Source organism: Hyperolius riggenbachi, chromosome 1, assembly GCF_040937935.1.
Source record: "Hyperolius riggenbachi isolate aHypRig1 chromosome 1, aHypRig1.pri, whole genome shotgun sequence".
NCBI classification, from domain to species: domain Eukaryota; kingdom Metazoa; phylum Chordata; class Amphibia; order Anura; family Hyperoliidae; genus Hyperolius; species Hyperolius riggenbachi.
The window spans coordinates 92,263,240-92,280,206 of NC_090646.1; the positions used below are offsets into that span (position 1 = coordinate 92,263,240).

At 43.0% G+C, this 16,967-nt stretch overlaps 1 protein-coding gene across 4 annotated transcripts in view; it reads left to right on the plus strand.

Annotated features, from left to right (window-relative positions):
• AFAP1 (actin filament associated protein 1) overlaps nucleotides 1-16,967 on the plus strand; it is a 207,973-nt gene that overhangs the window by 174,060 nt on the left and 16,946 nt on the right. For 3 of the 4 annotated variants that reach the window (XM_068276817.1, XM_068276845.1, XM_068276836.1), the window contains 5 exons: nucleotides 4,144-4,258; nucleotides 6,004-6,168; nucleotides 7,218-7,408; nucleotides 7,519-7,680; nucleotides 7,775-7,800. In XM_068276817.1, coding sequence (XP_068132918.1) covers nucleotides 4,144-4,258; nucleotides 6,004-6,168; nucleotides 7,218-7,408; nucleotides 7,519-7,680; nucleotides 7,775-7,800 — 659 coding nt within the window. The remainder of the gene's footprint in view (nucleotides 1-4,143; nucleotides 4,259-6,003; nucleotides 6,169-7,217; nucleotides 7,409-7,518; nucleotides 7,681-7,774; nucleotides 7,801-16,967) is intronic. The other variant, XM_068276826.1, reaches the window with a different exon arrangement.

Sequence of the window (16,967 nt, forward strand, 5' to 3'; positions counted from 1 at the left end):
CGTGCGATTTCGCATGGTTTGCTATGGAGCTTTACTCAGGCAGTGACATGGTTAAATTCGCCTGGCTCCTTGCCATGCGAAATCGCGGCTAAATCCGCATACGGAAACGCAGCCGCATGCGATTTCTTCTGCTATGGAATCCAGGCGATTCCGCACCGCAACACTGGAAACGAGCCCTTACTGATTTTTTGCATCGATATACAACTGATTCTATTATTTGATCGAATCTGCTAGAAATCGATGCCACAAACTATTCCCTACTGATTGATTTCCAGACAAAACCAATCAATTGTGCAGGATGGAACATTTTGGTCGATTAACTGCGGGTGTGCGCCGCTAGCGGTGGTCGATTCGGCAACCGATGAAGCTACTCTCACTTTTCCACGGCACAGTTCCGGCTTCTCCTTCCCAACTGGCGGCTCCTTCCTCTCTTCACTTCTGAGTCCCCGGGCACCTGTGTGATGTCCCAAATACTAGAGGCCACTTTCATGCTGAAATCAATTGAAAATCTGTGTGGAGGGATTCGAGCAGACAGATCCCTATTTGATCAGATAATAGAGGGATATCTTAAAGGGACCCTGAACAGCGGTTAAAAAAGGAAATCTGGACTTACCTGGGGCTTCCTCCGGCCCCCGTAGCCTACGAGGTCCCTCTGGGTCCCCTCCATGGTCCTGCTGACGGCTCACTTAACCCAGCGACTTCAGGTGAAGTCGAGCATGCGCAGCCGGCCTATCAGTCTTTCAAGAACTACGCATTCGCAGGATACGGCGACCGGCGTGATGAGACGCCGGTTACCTGGATGGGTCCGTCAGGTTAAAGGGGCCACCAGGGGGACCCAGAGGACACAAAGGGACCTCACGGGCTACGAGATCTGAAGGAATCCCCAGGTCCACGTTTGCTTTTTTTTTACCAGTATTTAGTGTCCCTTTTAATTTTTTTAAAAACTGCTGGTAAACACCTGAAATTTACTTTTTGCTTGAACTGTAACTTGGGCTTATTTTTGGAGTAGGGCTTATATTTCGAGCATCCTGAAAACTCACGCTAGGGTTTGTTTTCGAAGTGGGTCTTATTGTCGAGGAAACCGTATTCCACTTCGCCTTTGGAGGGGTTACGTTATTGGTTTGTTTTAATCAGAATAATCCCCGAGGAAATATTCCTCCGTCTGGTTACTTTGTGTAATTGCTCTCTTAAACCGTACTTAATTATTACTACATGGCCGTTCACAACTACTAATCCAACCTTTATTACATAAATGATCATTTCCTGCCTCGGCTATTTATATTCCCCATAGTCTGTTTTCCTACAAATTGGTGGTTTCCTTTATGAATTATCTCATTTGGTCGCACTTTCATTAACCACAAATGGTCCTTTCTGCTATTATTGCACCATGAAAAGTTTAAAATCCATTTAGGACCTGAGTTTGCGTTTCAGTAGTACAACCATAGACCATTTGTATTTATTTAATGCAGGAGGGGGGTAGCACTTGTAACTTTTTCTTGTTGTAACTTCGCCATCTTTTAGAGCAATAAGTGATCTAGCAAACCTGGGTCAATTAGAAAAAAAATGGTTTTAGGTGGTCATAGTTTCAAGTCTACCTGAGTCATATGAGAATATAGTAATTTATTTGCTCCATGTGCTGGATATGACTGCAATTTCAGAACTGTTAAGATGCCCATACATCAGACTATTTATGGGCAGATTGACGAAGAGACAGATCTCTCTCTGACCGAATCTAAACAGAGAGAGATTGGTTGCCTGCCCATACACCGCAGGCTGATTCCCGATCAATTTCAGTATGAAATCTCTTGGGAGTCGGCCTTGTGATGCCTCCTTGCCTCCCCCGAAATGTTAATGTGTCCACCCGCCATGCCCTGCACAATGTAATCTCACCTGCTCCAGCTACACGAACTCCAGTCACTGCCCAAGTTCCACCAGGTGAGGGCAATAGCTGGCAGCTGAATTACATCATTCCCTACCATCCACGTCGACCTGGAGGGTTAATAGTAATTAACGCCACCGGGGCTTGTGCAGCAGCAGGGTAAGCCGTATGTCGGCTGTATCCTGCGCCAAAGTCTCCTGGTGGAGATTTCCTTCGTACGCAACACACGCGCCTGACGGCACTCGGGGGAGACAGCGGACAAGACCAGAAGACGCGGCAGCTGGAGCAGGTCATATTTACAATGCACGGGCACATTGACATTCGGGGGGACAGCGGCCAAGAGTTAATTGATCACCGCGATATTGCACACAGTTACAAATGCGGTCAACCACATCAGACCAAGATTTTCTAGCTAGCTTGATCAATGCATTTAACCAATTTCGCCTGAAACCGGTTGAATCGTCGATCAGGCATGCTTGTTGCGGCACTGATTTTTATCCGATTCGATAAACTTATCGAATTGGAAGGTTGATTGGTCCGCTGCATCGCTAGATGTATGTCCAGTTTACCAAACTTTCAGGAACTCAAATGTGATATGATCCAAGAGTGAATGTTGCAGTCTTTTTTTCCATATATAGATACTAATAAAAAATCCAGTGACGTTGTCTTGGGTCACTTATGTTCTTAAAGAGATATGTAACAATGGAGGCAGTGGCAGGAAGACAGAGGTGTTTCTTGCAACTCCGCTGGGTTGGTAAATATCTTCTGGACCTGAGGGAGGACATCTACCCCCTGCAGGTCCTGGCATTCCTACATCTGTGGTCTCGCAGCAAACAGGCCCGGTTCACAAGGTCAGTTAAAGGGGAACTTCAGCCTAAACAAACATACTGTCATTAAGTTACATTAGTTATGTTAATTAAAATAGGTAATATAAACTCTTACCCACCCTGTTTTAAAAGAACAGGCAAATGTTTGTGATTTCATGGGGGCAGCCATGTTTTTGGTTGAAAGTAGGTGACAGGGAGCATGAGACACAGTTCCAACTGTCCCGTGTCCTGATCACCCCTCCCAGCTGCATGCGCTAGGCTTCAAATCTCAAATTCAAATTAAAAATGCCCGGGCAGTTTTCTTCTGTGCAGCTAAAAATGAGGCTTGGGTAAGAAAAACAAAGTTCTGATGCTGTGAAACTGTAAGATACACCAAGCCTTTTCGGTGCTGCTGAGAAGAGTTTTAGTCTGGAGGTTTACTTTAAAAACGGTCCTGTCACAGATCATAAATGATTGCATTGTAGCGGATGCAAACGGATCCAGTGTTAACCAATGGATCCATTCACATTGGTTCGTTCCTACGGATCGGTTCCGCTGAATGGACTGCGGAGCCTAGTGGAATGGAAACGGACGCTGAAGCACTGCATTATTAGGGGCCATGAGAAACGAATCCTGTTAAACATACTGGCTATAAAACGAACCTTTCTAGTCAGCAAAATCTACTTTGGTGATGGGGGTCTGAGAGGGATATGGGAAAAGGAACTGAACAGAAACGGATCCATTCAAATGAAAATCGGATCAGTTTAGCAGATAAATACCAGTGTGAACCGGCCCTTTTCCACTAGCAATCGCTAGCGTTCACGCTGAACGCTAGCGATTGCTGAATCGCAATTACCGGCGATTCCCCGACGTTCGCCGCCGCGATTTTGCTATGCTATGCACTGCATAGCAAAATCGCGGCAAATATCGCTCCACCGCGCGTTCGCGTTCCTGACAAAAACGAATCGCGGTAGTGGAAATGACCTACCGCGATTCCTATGTTAAAAAGCAAACCGTAGCGATTGTAAAATCGCTAGCGGTTTGCGTTTTTGCGATTCAGCCAGCGCAAACGCGCTGGTGGAAAAGGGCCCTTACTCTGTATGCAGAGCTGTGCATATATGCCAAAAAGTTGAGCTAGGTATTTAGTCGCCATGTTTAGAGTTTATCTAAATTTCCATGGAAAAGATTGCTGTGCATGCCAATAGTTACCCTCTCATACAGGGTGGCCCTGAGGGCTGTGTGAGGTCCTTATCCCTAATGACTGGGAAATTAGTTAGATATTAGGGAAACTCCTGAGATGTATGTCTTTTCTATAGAGTTTATTCTTATTTTTGCTTGCAGACGCATGGGTGAAAACGCTTTGCCACTACATTCTGTGAAGCAGTTGTATTTGAAGTGTGATTTTTCTTTTGATGGCCACATGATGATTGATTATTTAAACCTGTTTCTTCCATACAGCTGAAGAGCAAGAAGCCACCAGCAGCTGCTAATGGCATTGCATCCAAATCCAGGGCAACCAACAGTCAGCAGAAGAAACCCAACCCAACCACTACTGTAAAACGCACCGCCTCTAGTAAGCAAGATTTTGAAGGTGTTTTTGGCTTTTTTTTTCTGGTTTTTCCATAATATCCAAATGAACAGGTCCAAAAAATGGAGAGGGAATTATTGTACCAATATGTAGAAAATATCTTCCCCTTACATTTATTAAACATTTATCTGAGATTGGCAAAGCAAAATGCTGCTAGTACTGGAATATAGAAATATACGGTACTTACTGCAATAAGATACAACAATCCAGTATAACTGCAAACTTTTTGTTTATTATACCTAAAAGCAATCCTAAAGTAAGAAACTCACTTCAGGTTTGATATCTACCTAAGTCGAGGAAAAGTGCTGGATAATAAAAGAGCCTTCGGCCCTGTTCTTGTAAATGCAAATCGCAGTCGCATTCTGATTGCGGTCATGATTTTGCATTATTCTTTTTCTGAGATGTGTTGTTGGTTGCTTTTTGTGATTCTCGTTCTAGTGAATAAGAATTGCAATGTAATTGCTTGGTAAATGCTACATACAGCGCATTTGCGATCAGCAATAATCGAAAACGCACCACAATTGCTGCAGTGAGAGTAATGCCATAGGATTGTTTGTGCAGCAGGGCTTTGCTATCTGCCGGCAATCAGCAAAGCGCGAAGCGCAGCCCTTCCTGTTCCTCTGTCCTCGCATGTTTGCTCTCACTCAACTTTAACAGCAGCATGGAAGCAGACAAGGTACTGACATCTGCAATCCCAATTGATCCAACGTCACCATTTACAGATACAACTCCACCAACATTCAGCCTAAGTTTATCATTTTTAACAAAGGAAGTCCCAGACGGTCACCCGACATACGAACAACCCACCGATCCACAAAGTCAGTGACTACCTCTTCTGCGCTCCCCCCAGCCCTGTTCCTTTAGCAGAGTATGTGCAGCGGAAGCAGCAGTTTGTGTCTCACCTGCTCCGTGGGTGTCTGCAGCAATCAGGGACGTCCACCCTTCCTTCACTGTTGCCCTAATGCTGGCTCCTCTTGCGTCGTATAATAATGCGATCAGGAGAAGCCACCACTAGGGGGAACAGTGAAGGGAGAGACATTGTCGCTGATTGCTGCAGGTACCGTGAAGCAGGTGAGACACACACTGCTGCTTCCGCTGCACCTACTCTGCTTAAGGAACGAGGGGGGATAACGGACACAGGGGAATGTAGAAGGCACTAGGGGTCACAGGAGGCACAGGGAGATATAAGTAGGAACATACGGAGGGGGGGGGGGGGGGCACAGAGATGCCAGAGGTGCCTGGCTCTTCTACTGACCACATATGCTATTGCTCTGTTGTTATTGCCTGATGAGGCGGGATTGGACCTGCGAAACGTGTTGCATATTTGGAGTTCATAAATAAAATATATTGACTGTCTTTACTACAGTCGTTGTGTGTCTACTGGGAGGAGGTAAGTCCACCACTACTTCCTCTATTTACCAAGAATTTGTTTTTTAAGCTCATTTAGCTTCCTTTTATGCTTTTGGCGCCTCTGTTCTCCTGCATAATACGGAGGAGGGGGGGGGGGGCACAAAGATGCCATTGAGGGGGGACAGTGACACAGGGGACAGAGGGCACAGTGTTCTGACTTAAGTACAGATTCAGGTTAAGAACAAGCCTATAGTCCCTATCTCATTTGTTAACTGGGGACGACCTGTAATGCTGATTACTGTAGCCGAGTACATTTGTCATTTTTGTGAATCAGAGTGTTAGGTTGAACTCCTTTCCTTTCACTCTGTAATATTATCTAGATGCTGAACAGTACAAATATGGGAAGAATCGCGTAGAGGCGGATGCTAAGAAACTACAGATGAAAGAGGAGGAGCTAATGAAAAAGAAAGAGGCTCTTCGAAATAGACTGGCCCAGCTCCGCAAGGAGAAGCGAGATATAAGAGCTGCAATTGAAGCCAATGCAGGTATGTGCACAAGCTAATCCAGATGGATGAGTCCTTTTCCCTTATTTGTTCCTATAACCTCAGATGTGCTGGTATCCCAGGGCAGTGTTTACCAAACTGTGGGAGATACACCAAGTTGCAGCGCATACGTGTAAAAAGGGCGCTGAGTGAATTTCAGCACTGGGTGAAGCTGCAAGTAGAATAGTGGTAATACTGCCGATATTCTACAGACTCCTAACTCCTCCTAACATAAATCCTCCCCCTAGCCACTCCGAAAACTAGCCCTGCTGTAAACCTATCGCCTAACACTACCTGTCCCTTCTTAATGTAAATTCTGGGTTTTGCTATGTTCAGCATCCAAATTGTATACTAGACGCTGCTGTAGCCAAAAATTGGCATTGCTATCTATGGCAGCGCCCAAAGTGCTGCAGGGCGCCTTAATTACTTGCCTTGCTTGTAGATACATCCTGGGCCCCATACAGACAATAGATGGATGTTGTCCGATGTAGATTTGGAGCCAATCCCTCAGGCGAAATCGCTGGCCAATAACGTGTTCTGTTGCAATGTGGGGGGGGGGGGGCAGATGATAAGACCAATGGAGAAGCGCAGGTGCGACATTGCAAAATGAACTGGGAGAACTAAGTTATCAGCCTTTGGTCAGACCAATTAATCCACCAGGTGTACCTGCTGGTGGTGGTGGTGGTGGTGGTGGTGGTGGGGGGGGGGGGTGCTACATACAAGCCAGATTATCGTCGGAGGAGGTCATTATCTTTAATCTAGCTTGTGTATGGGCCTGGACTGCAGGGCTCAGGATCTCTCTGCAGAACTGCATAGGGAAATACAGTTTTGTATCAGTGAATGCTTCTCTGTGGGCTTTCGTGGTTTCCAGGGGACCCGGGAAGGACAGCATAGCTTGGGTTCATGTGTGGTCATTTCTCATAATCCAGGTGATAATCAGACACTGCAGTAGTTATGATGGTTGTACATTATCAAGGAGACAAATACAGTTCTTGGAAAATGTCATTAGAGGACTTCATGTAAATTGTAAATTCTGCATTTGTGTTCTGCAGGGAGAAAATCTCAGGTCCTGCTGGAGGATAAACTGAAGAAGTTGGAAGATGAATGTAAGCTTAAAGAGGGTGAGCGAGTCAATCTGGAGCTGGAGATGACAGAGGTGAAGGAAAGCCTGAAGAAGGCCATGGCTGGTGGCATCACACTGGGCCTCGCTATAGAACCCAAAAGTGGGACATCCAGGTCACAGGTAGGACTGCTGCAAGGACTAGCTTTATTACAGAACACGTTTTTAGCTTGAATTCCATTACTGTCCAGTCACTTGGGAAAGTGTTTAATAAAGTTTGTACCTCTCTTCAGTCTCCAGTCCTCCGGCACAGAACGGTGGAGAACTCCCCCATCTCCAGCTGTGACACCAGCGATGCAGAATGCTCGTTACCGGTAAATAGCGCCGCCGCACTAAAACGACAGCCTGCAGGGAATAACTCCCCAGTACGAGGCCACGTCCTAAGGAAAGCAAAGGTGAGAGAGCTGTCCATACCATACAGCGTGCCAAATGCTCTATAAACACTGTCCATGCCATGTTCATGATTCACTTGCTTTGCTTCCCTATCAGTGCACAGTGTTGACTCGCATGGACGGGTAAGTTGCCTTATTTGCAGTTATAAAGCTGTTGCTTTGGTTCATTAATGTTCAGTTACACCTAAAACAGTCAGTTATTAGGCGCTGTCAGGAATACATGAAAGGTAATTTTATTACCGGATAGATTTTAAAGGGGCACTATTGTGAAAAAAAATCAGTTTTTTTTAATATACGTACCAGAGCTGGGACAAGGTCCTCCTGCACCCAAGGCTGAAACACCAAAGTGCGCCCCTCCATCCCTTACCCTCCCCCAGCCATCACACACTAATTGCTTTTAATTCAGAGATGCCCCAGGGCCCCCAACCCCCTCCAACACCTTCATGTCTAGTTTTCTGGCTGACAGTCACTGCCATGTATCCCCTTTTCTTATTTTTCTCTGCTTCAAACACAATAGGGGAATGATAGCTGAGTGACTTGTGCGCCCCTCCTACACTGCGCCCTGAGGCTGGAGCCTCTCTCGCCTCGGCCCGGCCCTGCATAATATATTCTATGGATCTAAGCTGTTTGTTGAATAATCTGGTATGTCTGAATGTTTTCCACACTAAAAAGATTTTAAAAATAAATCTATAGTACAATCTTTGTGACATAAGGCTAAAAGAAATAAAAATCATGCCTTAAAATGTTAAAAGCTGGCTATATCCACTTACCGCCGGCCCCTAAATCCTGGTGCTCACATTCAATTTTTACCCATGATTAGCCAATTTTACCACCTTCATGTAGTATGAGGCCCAAAAGACTTTGAGTACTATGAACAGAATGTGTAGGTAACCTCTCCTACTAAATAGAGGTGGGAAAATTGGTCAATGATTGGCCAATCAAATTTGGATCTGCGTACACAACCTAAAGCCTGGCACACACTTCCAATTTTGTTTGGCCAATCACTGGCCAATTTTACCACTTTCATGTAGCATGAGAGCTTGCCTACACAATCTGCTCATTGTATTCAAAGTCTGTAGTCCCTCCTACTACTATTTGGGGGTGGTAAAATTTGCCAATGATTGGTCAATAAAAATTGGATATGTGTATGCACACTAAAGCCTGGTACACACTTTGAATTACGATTGGCCAATCACTAGCAAATTGGCTAGGTACCGGGGATGTATTGTGGTGTCTTAACACCTCAGAAAAGAAGCACAGAGACAAATAGCCTAATATGTCATACTAATTGGTATGACGACTGCGTCACGCCAATGGGCATGCACATGGTACCAGCCCCAGGACCGTCTATCGGCATAAAGTCCTTGGGGCGTGGTTTGCAGGAGATCGCACGCGCCGATGTGTGCGCATTTCCGCTTAGGTGATGGAGCTCCGCTACGCCTCCAGTCTCCCAGTGGTCTATTAACACGGTACAGCGCTGCAATCTGAGGCAGCCCTGTACTGGGCATAGCCGTGTGACATGGCTGTCCCCCTGGGAGACATAAGAGTAATTGGCTGTCATAGGCTGGTTTCTATGACAGCTGATCACGGTGATTGGCTGGTGGGGGGGAGGTAGGGTGGTCTTTAAAAAAATAAATAAACAAAAAGGCAAATTTATTATACAAATAAATACATAAATATTTATAAAAAATAAACATTGGGGGAGCGATCAAACCCCACCAACAGAGAGCTCTGTTGGTGGGCAGAAAAGGGGGGGTGGGGATCACTTGTGTGGTGAGTTGTGCGGCCCTGCAGCTTAGCCTTTAAAGCTGCAGTGTCCTAATTTATAAAAAATGGCCTGGTCTTTAGGGGGGTTTAAGCCTGTGGTCCTTTAGAGGTTGAGGTAAGACAAGAGTTTACTCACAAAAGTGGGTCACATGAGGGGCAACCGACCACTTGAGGCAGGGGGAGAAGTGTAACCCGACTCCACTCGGGTATCCAGGACTGGACTGGATCTGGTCGCTCTCTAGGAGAAAAGAGATGGGGTGGCCTCCACCGTGAACAACTCCGTGAGAGGAAAACCTGTACCCCTCCAACCAATGGGGTGGGGGGTGTAAGGGTGATGTAAGTAAGCACAACGTGGATAAGAGGAATCCAAAGGTGTATAAAACGGAGTTTAAATCAAATAAAAGGAGAAAGAGGAGGTGGCTTACCTCAAAAGCGACAATCTCATATGTTAATGAAATTTATTAGAACAGGCAACGAGTTTCGTGGGTCTGAGCCCACTTCCTCAGGCCAGTTTTTATGCCAACAGGAGATTTAGCCACATTAATGAGTGCCAGTGATTGGTCAGTGATTGCAAGTGTATACTAGGCTTTAGTCTTTGATGAAATGCAAAATAACTTGCTCCCTAGCAGGAGACACAAAATGCAGCTGGCTTTCTGACACAAATATTTTTCTACCTTTTAAGCCTGTGGAGGGAATATTGATACATTCCAACCTCTTCCCCGGCTGCAGAAACCATTTGTTAACAGAGAAATCATCTGTTTGTGAGTGACATCACGTTTATCAGCAAGTGCTTATTTCCTCGATAATGACGCATCATTAACACATAGATGGCTATGCAGTTGCACTTATCTGACATCTCAGGTATAACAAAATCCACTGCAGCCCAGCATGAGTGAAAAGGCATAGACAGATATGTTCAATTAAGAGGACTTCACACCTTTATAGTACAGAGGTTGCTGGTGCAGGGACCCGTAGCAACGTAATCCAGAAAATCAAAATGGGGATCCGCACACAGACTTGTCTGGAACAGTATAGCTTTTTCCCGGGACCGTCTGATCCTCTTTATCAGGGCACAAGCAGATAGGCAGGACGTTGGCTGTGATGGTCAGATGTCATTTAACCACTTCCTGCCCCAAGACGTGAAAATAAGTCTCTGCACTCTCCTCCTTACAAGATCCTAGATAACACTGTTTATTTATCTCTGAGCTGATAACAATGCTACACAGTTGTAAAGGAATGACAGTAAACCCATCTCTTCCTCCCAGAGAATTCAATAGCAGGATTAATGTGTAAACAAGTGTAAAACAAACATTCCAGGAGCAGACAGATGTAACGAGAGAGTAGGGTATATAAAATGTGTTACTAATACTGTACATATTAAAAAAATGAACTGTTTAAATAAAGAGGAGAGATAGACAAAGTGTGGTTTTAATGTACAATAGAAGCTATTTACATTAAAGCTATAATGTATGAAAGTGGATAAATTGTGTATTTTTTCACTTGTTTCCTTATTTTCCTTTTAAAATACATAGAAAATAAGGTAATTAATAAAAGCAAAAATCAGCCACAAAAAGCTTAATTTGTCCTGAATAAAAATATATAGATCATTTAGTTGTGATTATTTATAAAGTTATTGTCAAAGTAATCAGAGCTGAGCTGAACTGTGAAAATGACCAGGGTAGGGAAGGGTTAAAGGGACTCCGAGCAGTGCAGAAACTATGGAAAGATGCATATCATTTTAAAGCTCTCTTTCTCCTCTTTCCAATGATATATAAACCGCTGCCCTACGCCTCTTAGTTTTCGCTATTTTCGCGATTAGTTACATTGTATTACACAGGCCGACTTTTTCTGCTGAATGGAGCTGCTGACACTGGGGAAAGTGTCGTCCTGTGTAATACAAGTAACTATGGAAAGATGGATATCATTTTAAAGCTCTCTTTCTCCTCTTGCTGGCGACACCTAAATCGTCGCCCTACGCCTTTTAGTTTTCTTTATTTTCGCGATTGAAATCACGGCCGCGGCAATTTCAATTGCGAAAATAGCGAAAACTAAAAGGCGTAGGGCAGCGGTTTATATATCATTGGAAAGAGGAGAAAGAGAGCTTTAAAATGATATGCATCTTTCCATAGTTTCTGCACTGCTCGGAGTCCCTTTAAGATATGAATTTGTGTTGTGTCATACTTGCCCCATCAGATCCGGAATTAAGCAAGGCAAATTCTGAAAGCAATCATGTTGATTTGAGTAAATTAGAAAGATTACCTTTAGTACTGAACATTTAAAATTGATGTACAGCTGTGCAACTATCCATACAGGCTTAAAGTGTACCAGAGACTAAGTACCCTCATGTATTTTACCATATATATCAGTGGGAACATAAGAGAAAACACCTACCCTGCTCTCTATTTCATTCTTCACTGCACAGCCTGCTTCTTATCAGCCCTGATAAAATCCCGGACTGAGCATTTAGTCTGGTTTTGCTCAGGAATCATTATAGCTGAGTCATTATAGCAGAGCCACAAGGGGGCAGGCTTGGGCTTGAAAAGACATCAGAGAAGACAGACTCAGCTATAATGATTCCTAAGCAAAGCCAGACTGAATGCTCAGTCGGGGGTTTTATCAGGGCTGATAAGAAGCAGGCTGAGCAGTGAAGAATGAAACAGAGAGCAGGGTAGGTGTTTTCTCTAATGTTCCCACTGATATATATGGTAAAATAAATACAAATTTGAGGAGCGCAAGATACGGAGTTGGACAATTTCCTACTTTTTATTTTCAATAAAATATATATATATATATATATACGCGCATACATCTACATTTATCTACCAATACATATATTTCCACGAAAACTGAGGCACATAAAAAAGAAGTGTACATCAATCCACCATACACTCATTCAATCTCATCCATACTTATTGAAAACCCTCTGGTGACCCTTTAGGGAAAAAAAGAAAAAAAATATATATAAAAAATTCTAAAAAATATATATATATGTATATGCACATGCAGTTGCACTTTCCGAGATGTAAAAAGAACAGTAAAACCAGTTCCTATAGGGGATACTTAGAGGATTATCACTTGTACATGAGCTTGTCCTCCAATGTGTTAACTGTAATGATATCGCACTGTTACTTTAATAAAGTCCTTTCCAGAAAATAAATCCCACAATAAAGCTTTTGACGTCCGGAGTTCTCTAAAACAAGTTCCTCAAAATCAGTGGGATTGATCATACAGTTACTCACGTATCCATAGGTTGTAACAGTTCCTCACGATCAAGAGATTGTCCGCATAAGGCTGCAATAAATACTCCTGGTGCACAAGTCATTAATTTTAAGCAAATACTCCCTGTTGGGGAGGAGAACAAGGGCTAAATACTACTTCACAACCAAAAAAGAACACCCAAGTTCTCTAAAAGCTTATCATCTTTATTTTCATGTATCAAAACACAAACAGACCCCACATATAACCCACCCACTCCCCCCTAAAAAAGCCTATCTAGTAGGTGGAGCGCTCCTCACACATGCAGCCACTCATACCAAGACACAAATTCTGGCTCTGGCCTAGAAAGTTGATCAATGATCATATGGGACCTCTGACCGCTGTGCAGCGATATGGGACAAAATCCATTCATGTAGCAGCATTCCAGCAATTCCCCCTCGTTTTAACGATTGGTGACCGCTGCAAAGATGATATCCTATCTCTTTCAATTGTTCAATCCAATCACAAGCTGTTTGTACATCTGGGGTTCAATACACCTCGTTCAACATGACACCAACAACTTTGACTTGGAACCGCCGGTTGTGCTGTGTTCTTGTATACATCAACAATTGCATTTACAGAACGTCTTAATGGGACTGTATCCACGCTGCACAGCAGCACTCACCGCTTCTTCTACCCCTTTAAGGCAACACTGAGCGTTCCGAAACTTGCTGCTGCGGCGTCCCGCAGCTCACTCTGTCCATACTCCGTGACCTAAGTCAGTTGGTTTTTTAGGCGAGGAGGAGGAGATAGGGGAAGAAGAAAAAAGCACAGACGAGGAAAGAAAAGAGGCAGAAAGAGGCAGGTCCAGAAAAAAAGAGAAGCGACAAAAACAGAGGAGGAAAGGGAAGGTAGAACCAAAACCCATTTTGAAGAAACGAATACAACCCCCGAGGCAAGGGAAGAACAATTAGAGGTAGATTGTTTGAGGTCATCAGAAGAACAAAATAATATAATTAATTTGACAGACTTTGAATTGAAGCCAGAACATGTCTCGGTGTTGAATAGGGGATTGTCCTTCTCTCCAGTATGTGGAGGTGATCTCTTTGACACATACCGAGATGTGCAATTATTTTTAAGGAAAGTTTTGCTCAAAAAGATGTTTTCCAAGCATAAATTGGTTGAGACAGATCTAGAGGAGGAGGACACCCAGGACATTACAGTTATGTCGTTGCAAGAAAGAGAAATAGTAAGAAATTTGGAAAGTTTGATGGATGAAGGTGAAATGGGAGCAATGGGAGCAACAAAAGAAGGATCAATTGCACCTACAAGTTTAAGAAAAAAATCTAAATTCATGCCCCCAATATCATCAGACAAAAATATTCAACTGTTCTCTGAATTGGTGTCTCAGGAGTTGGAAAAAATCAAATGGGGAAAAAGTTGGGACAACTTAAAGGAAACAGAAAGAAGAGCCCTGAAAGAATTAAGGGATCGTGATGAAATAGTGGTGAGAGGAAGTGACAAAGGTGGAAATATTGTGTTGTGGTCAAAGGATGCATATTTTTCCGAAATGATGAGACATTTCTCTCTTAAAGTGACAATCCTCAATATGTCATAATTTCACTCCAATGACTGGTATTATTGATATGGATGTGGTAGATGGGTTGGTAGGGATTGGTGACCTGGAGGGGACTGGTGACTCTGGGGATATGCAATGTTGTCAGTATTAACATCTGGAGTGAAATTATGACATATTGAGGATTGTCATTTTAAGAGAGAAAGATGGGGAGGAACCATGGACTATAAAGGAAGAGGAGGTACTGGTGTGCTTTATTCCAAAAATCTTGAGAAAGACATCCGTAGATGTCGAAACATGTCGATGATTGATTGAGTGGGGCGCTCCGGAAATCAATTGGAATCTTGCTATCTGGTAACCTGCATGTAACGCTCTATAACGGAGTGCGGAGGATTTCGCGTAGTAAGAGGCACTGTATGCGACGCAGTCAGCTGGAGCGCAGGGCTACAGGAAGAGGTAGGAGCTGGAACGCACGGAAGTGACGTCAGACTCCCAACTAGCCGACACACGGAAGCCCGCAATACGGCTATAGACACTGCGGGTAGCGTGGGGGAACCAGGAGACGCTACTTTACTACAACAGGCCCTTATGCGGACAATCTCTTGATCGTGAGGAACTGTTACAACCTATGGATACGTGAGTAACTGTATGATCAATCCCACTGATTTTGAGGAACTTGTTTTAGAGAACTCCGGACGTCAAAAGCTTTATTGTGGGATTTATTTTCTGGAAAGGACTTTATTAAAGTAACAGTGCGATATCATTACAGTTAACACATTGGAGGACAAGCTCATGTACAAGTGATAATCCTCTAAGTATCCCCTATAGGAACTGGTTTTACTGTTCTTTTTACATCTCGGAAAGTGCAACTGCATGTGCATATACATATATATATATTTTTTAGAATTTTTTATATATATTTTTTTTCTTTTTTTCCCTAAAGGGTCACCAGAGGGTTTTCAATAAGTATGGATGAGATTGAATGAGTGTATGGTGGATTGATGTACACTTCTTTTTTATGTGCCTCAGTTTTCGTGGAAATATATGTATTGGTAGATAAATGTAGATGTATGCGCGTATATATATATATATATATATATTTTATATATTTTTATTGAAAATAAAAAGTTGGAAATTGTCCAACTCCGTATCTTGCGCTCCTCAAATTTGTATTTAGATTGACTGGTCATTTTTGTGAGGGAAGGAGGTACCCCCACAGTGTGAGGTAGCAGCAGGAAGTAATTTATATCTCTCTTTTTTCCCATTATTTGGGTATTTTAAAACGTACAGCGCCCCCTAATTTGTTTTTTTATATATGGTAAAATAAATGAGGGTGCTTCGTCTCTGGTTCACTTTAAAGGGTACCTTAAAGGCCAATTGAAGAGCTATATGGCATTCTGATTGGTCATTCTAAGCAACTATACCACTTCTGCACCAGTGTTGCTCCAGCTTTTCTTTCACTGGTTTCGATTAATCTCCACCACAGTTTATACTGTAATGCAGGAATTTTGGGAAATGTAGCTAGGCATCTATTGATTTTCCTACTTGGTATGTCACATGACCTCAGCTATGCTGTAGTTTGAAGAACATTCAGTCTGTGAGACATATTTTGTGGTTTGTTTGTTTATATACATTACAGTAGAATCCCTTGATAGTAAACTCCAATGGATCTGGCAAAGTAGTTTACAATATCAGAAGTTTACCATATCAGAAATTGTTATACTCAAGCATATTAAGTATACTGTAGTACTGTATCTTAAAGTGACACTGAAGCGAAAAAAAATGTATGATATAATGAATTGGTTGTGTAGTACGGATAATTACTAGAACATTAGTAGCAAAGAAAATATTCTCATATTTTTATTTTCAGATATATAGGTTTTTTTAAATAACCTCATTCTCTAATATTTGCAGTTTACACACTACTCAGCATTCTAAATGCTTTTACAGAGCAGACTAGTGAACTTTTGAACTTTCCTCTGCAGAAAAAAAAATACAGTGACTGACAGTTGATATTATTTATTTATTGTATTTATAAAGCGCCAACATATTACGCAGCGCTAGACATTAGTTTAGGTTACAGAAAATATCTAGGGGTTACATACAGCAAAATGGACACAAAAGGAGGAGGACTCTGCCCAAAGGCTTACAATCTAGAGGGAGAGGTAAGGACAGGAAAGGTAAGGGACCAGAGTTCAGCTGTGGGTTTAGAGCACTTGTGAATGGTAGTAGGCCAGAGTGAAAAGGTGAGTTTTGAGGGCCTTGAAGATGTTGAAGGAGGGGGCTGCCCTAATGGGTGGAGGTAGGGAGTTCCATAGTGTTGGAGCAGCTCTTCAGAAGTCCTGGAGGCGTGCATGGGACTGGGTGATGCGGGCAGCGGTCAGGCGAAGTTCATTGGAAGAGCGGAGTGAGCGGCTAGGTGTGTACCTCTGAGTAAGATCGGAAATGTAGGTTGGACAGGTTTTGTGGACAGATTTGTAGGTCAGACACAGAAATAATAAGCTTCAGAAGACAAAGCTCTCTGCGACTTTGAGAGTCTTAGATCAGTGGGTCTTTTGCATAGATAACTGGAGTTTAACGCTTTCTGCACTGGAAACAATATTAGACTCGTGTTTCTGTTACTAATGTTTTATTTCTTAGTTGTACTACACATCCAAGTCATTATATCATCCGTTTATTTTCACTTCAGATTCCCTTTAATTCAGTGAATAATTGAGTTGGGTTTTTCTTTTCAATGCCTTAGCAAACAAGC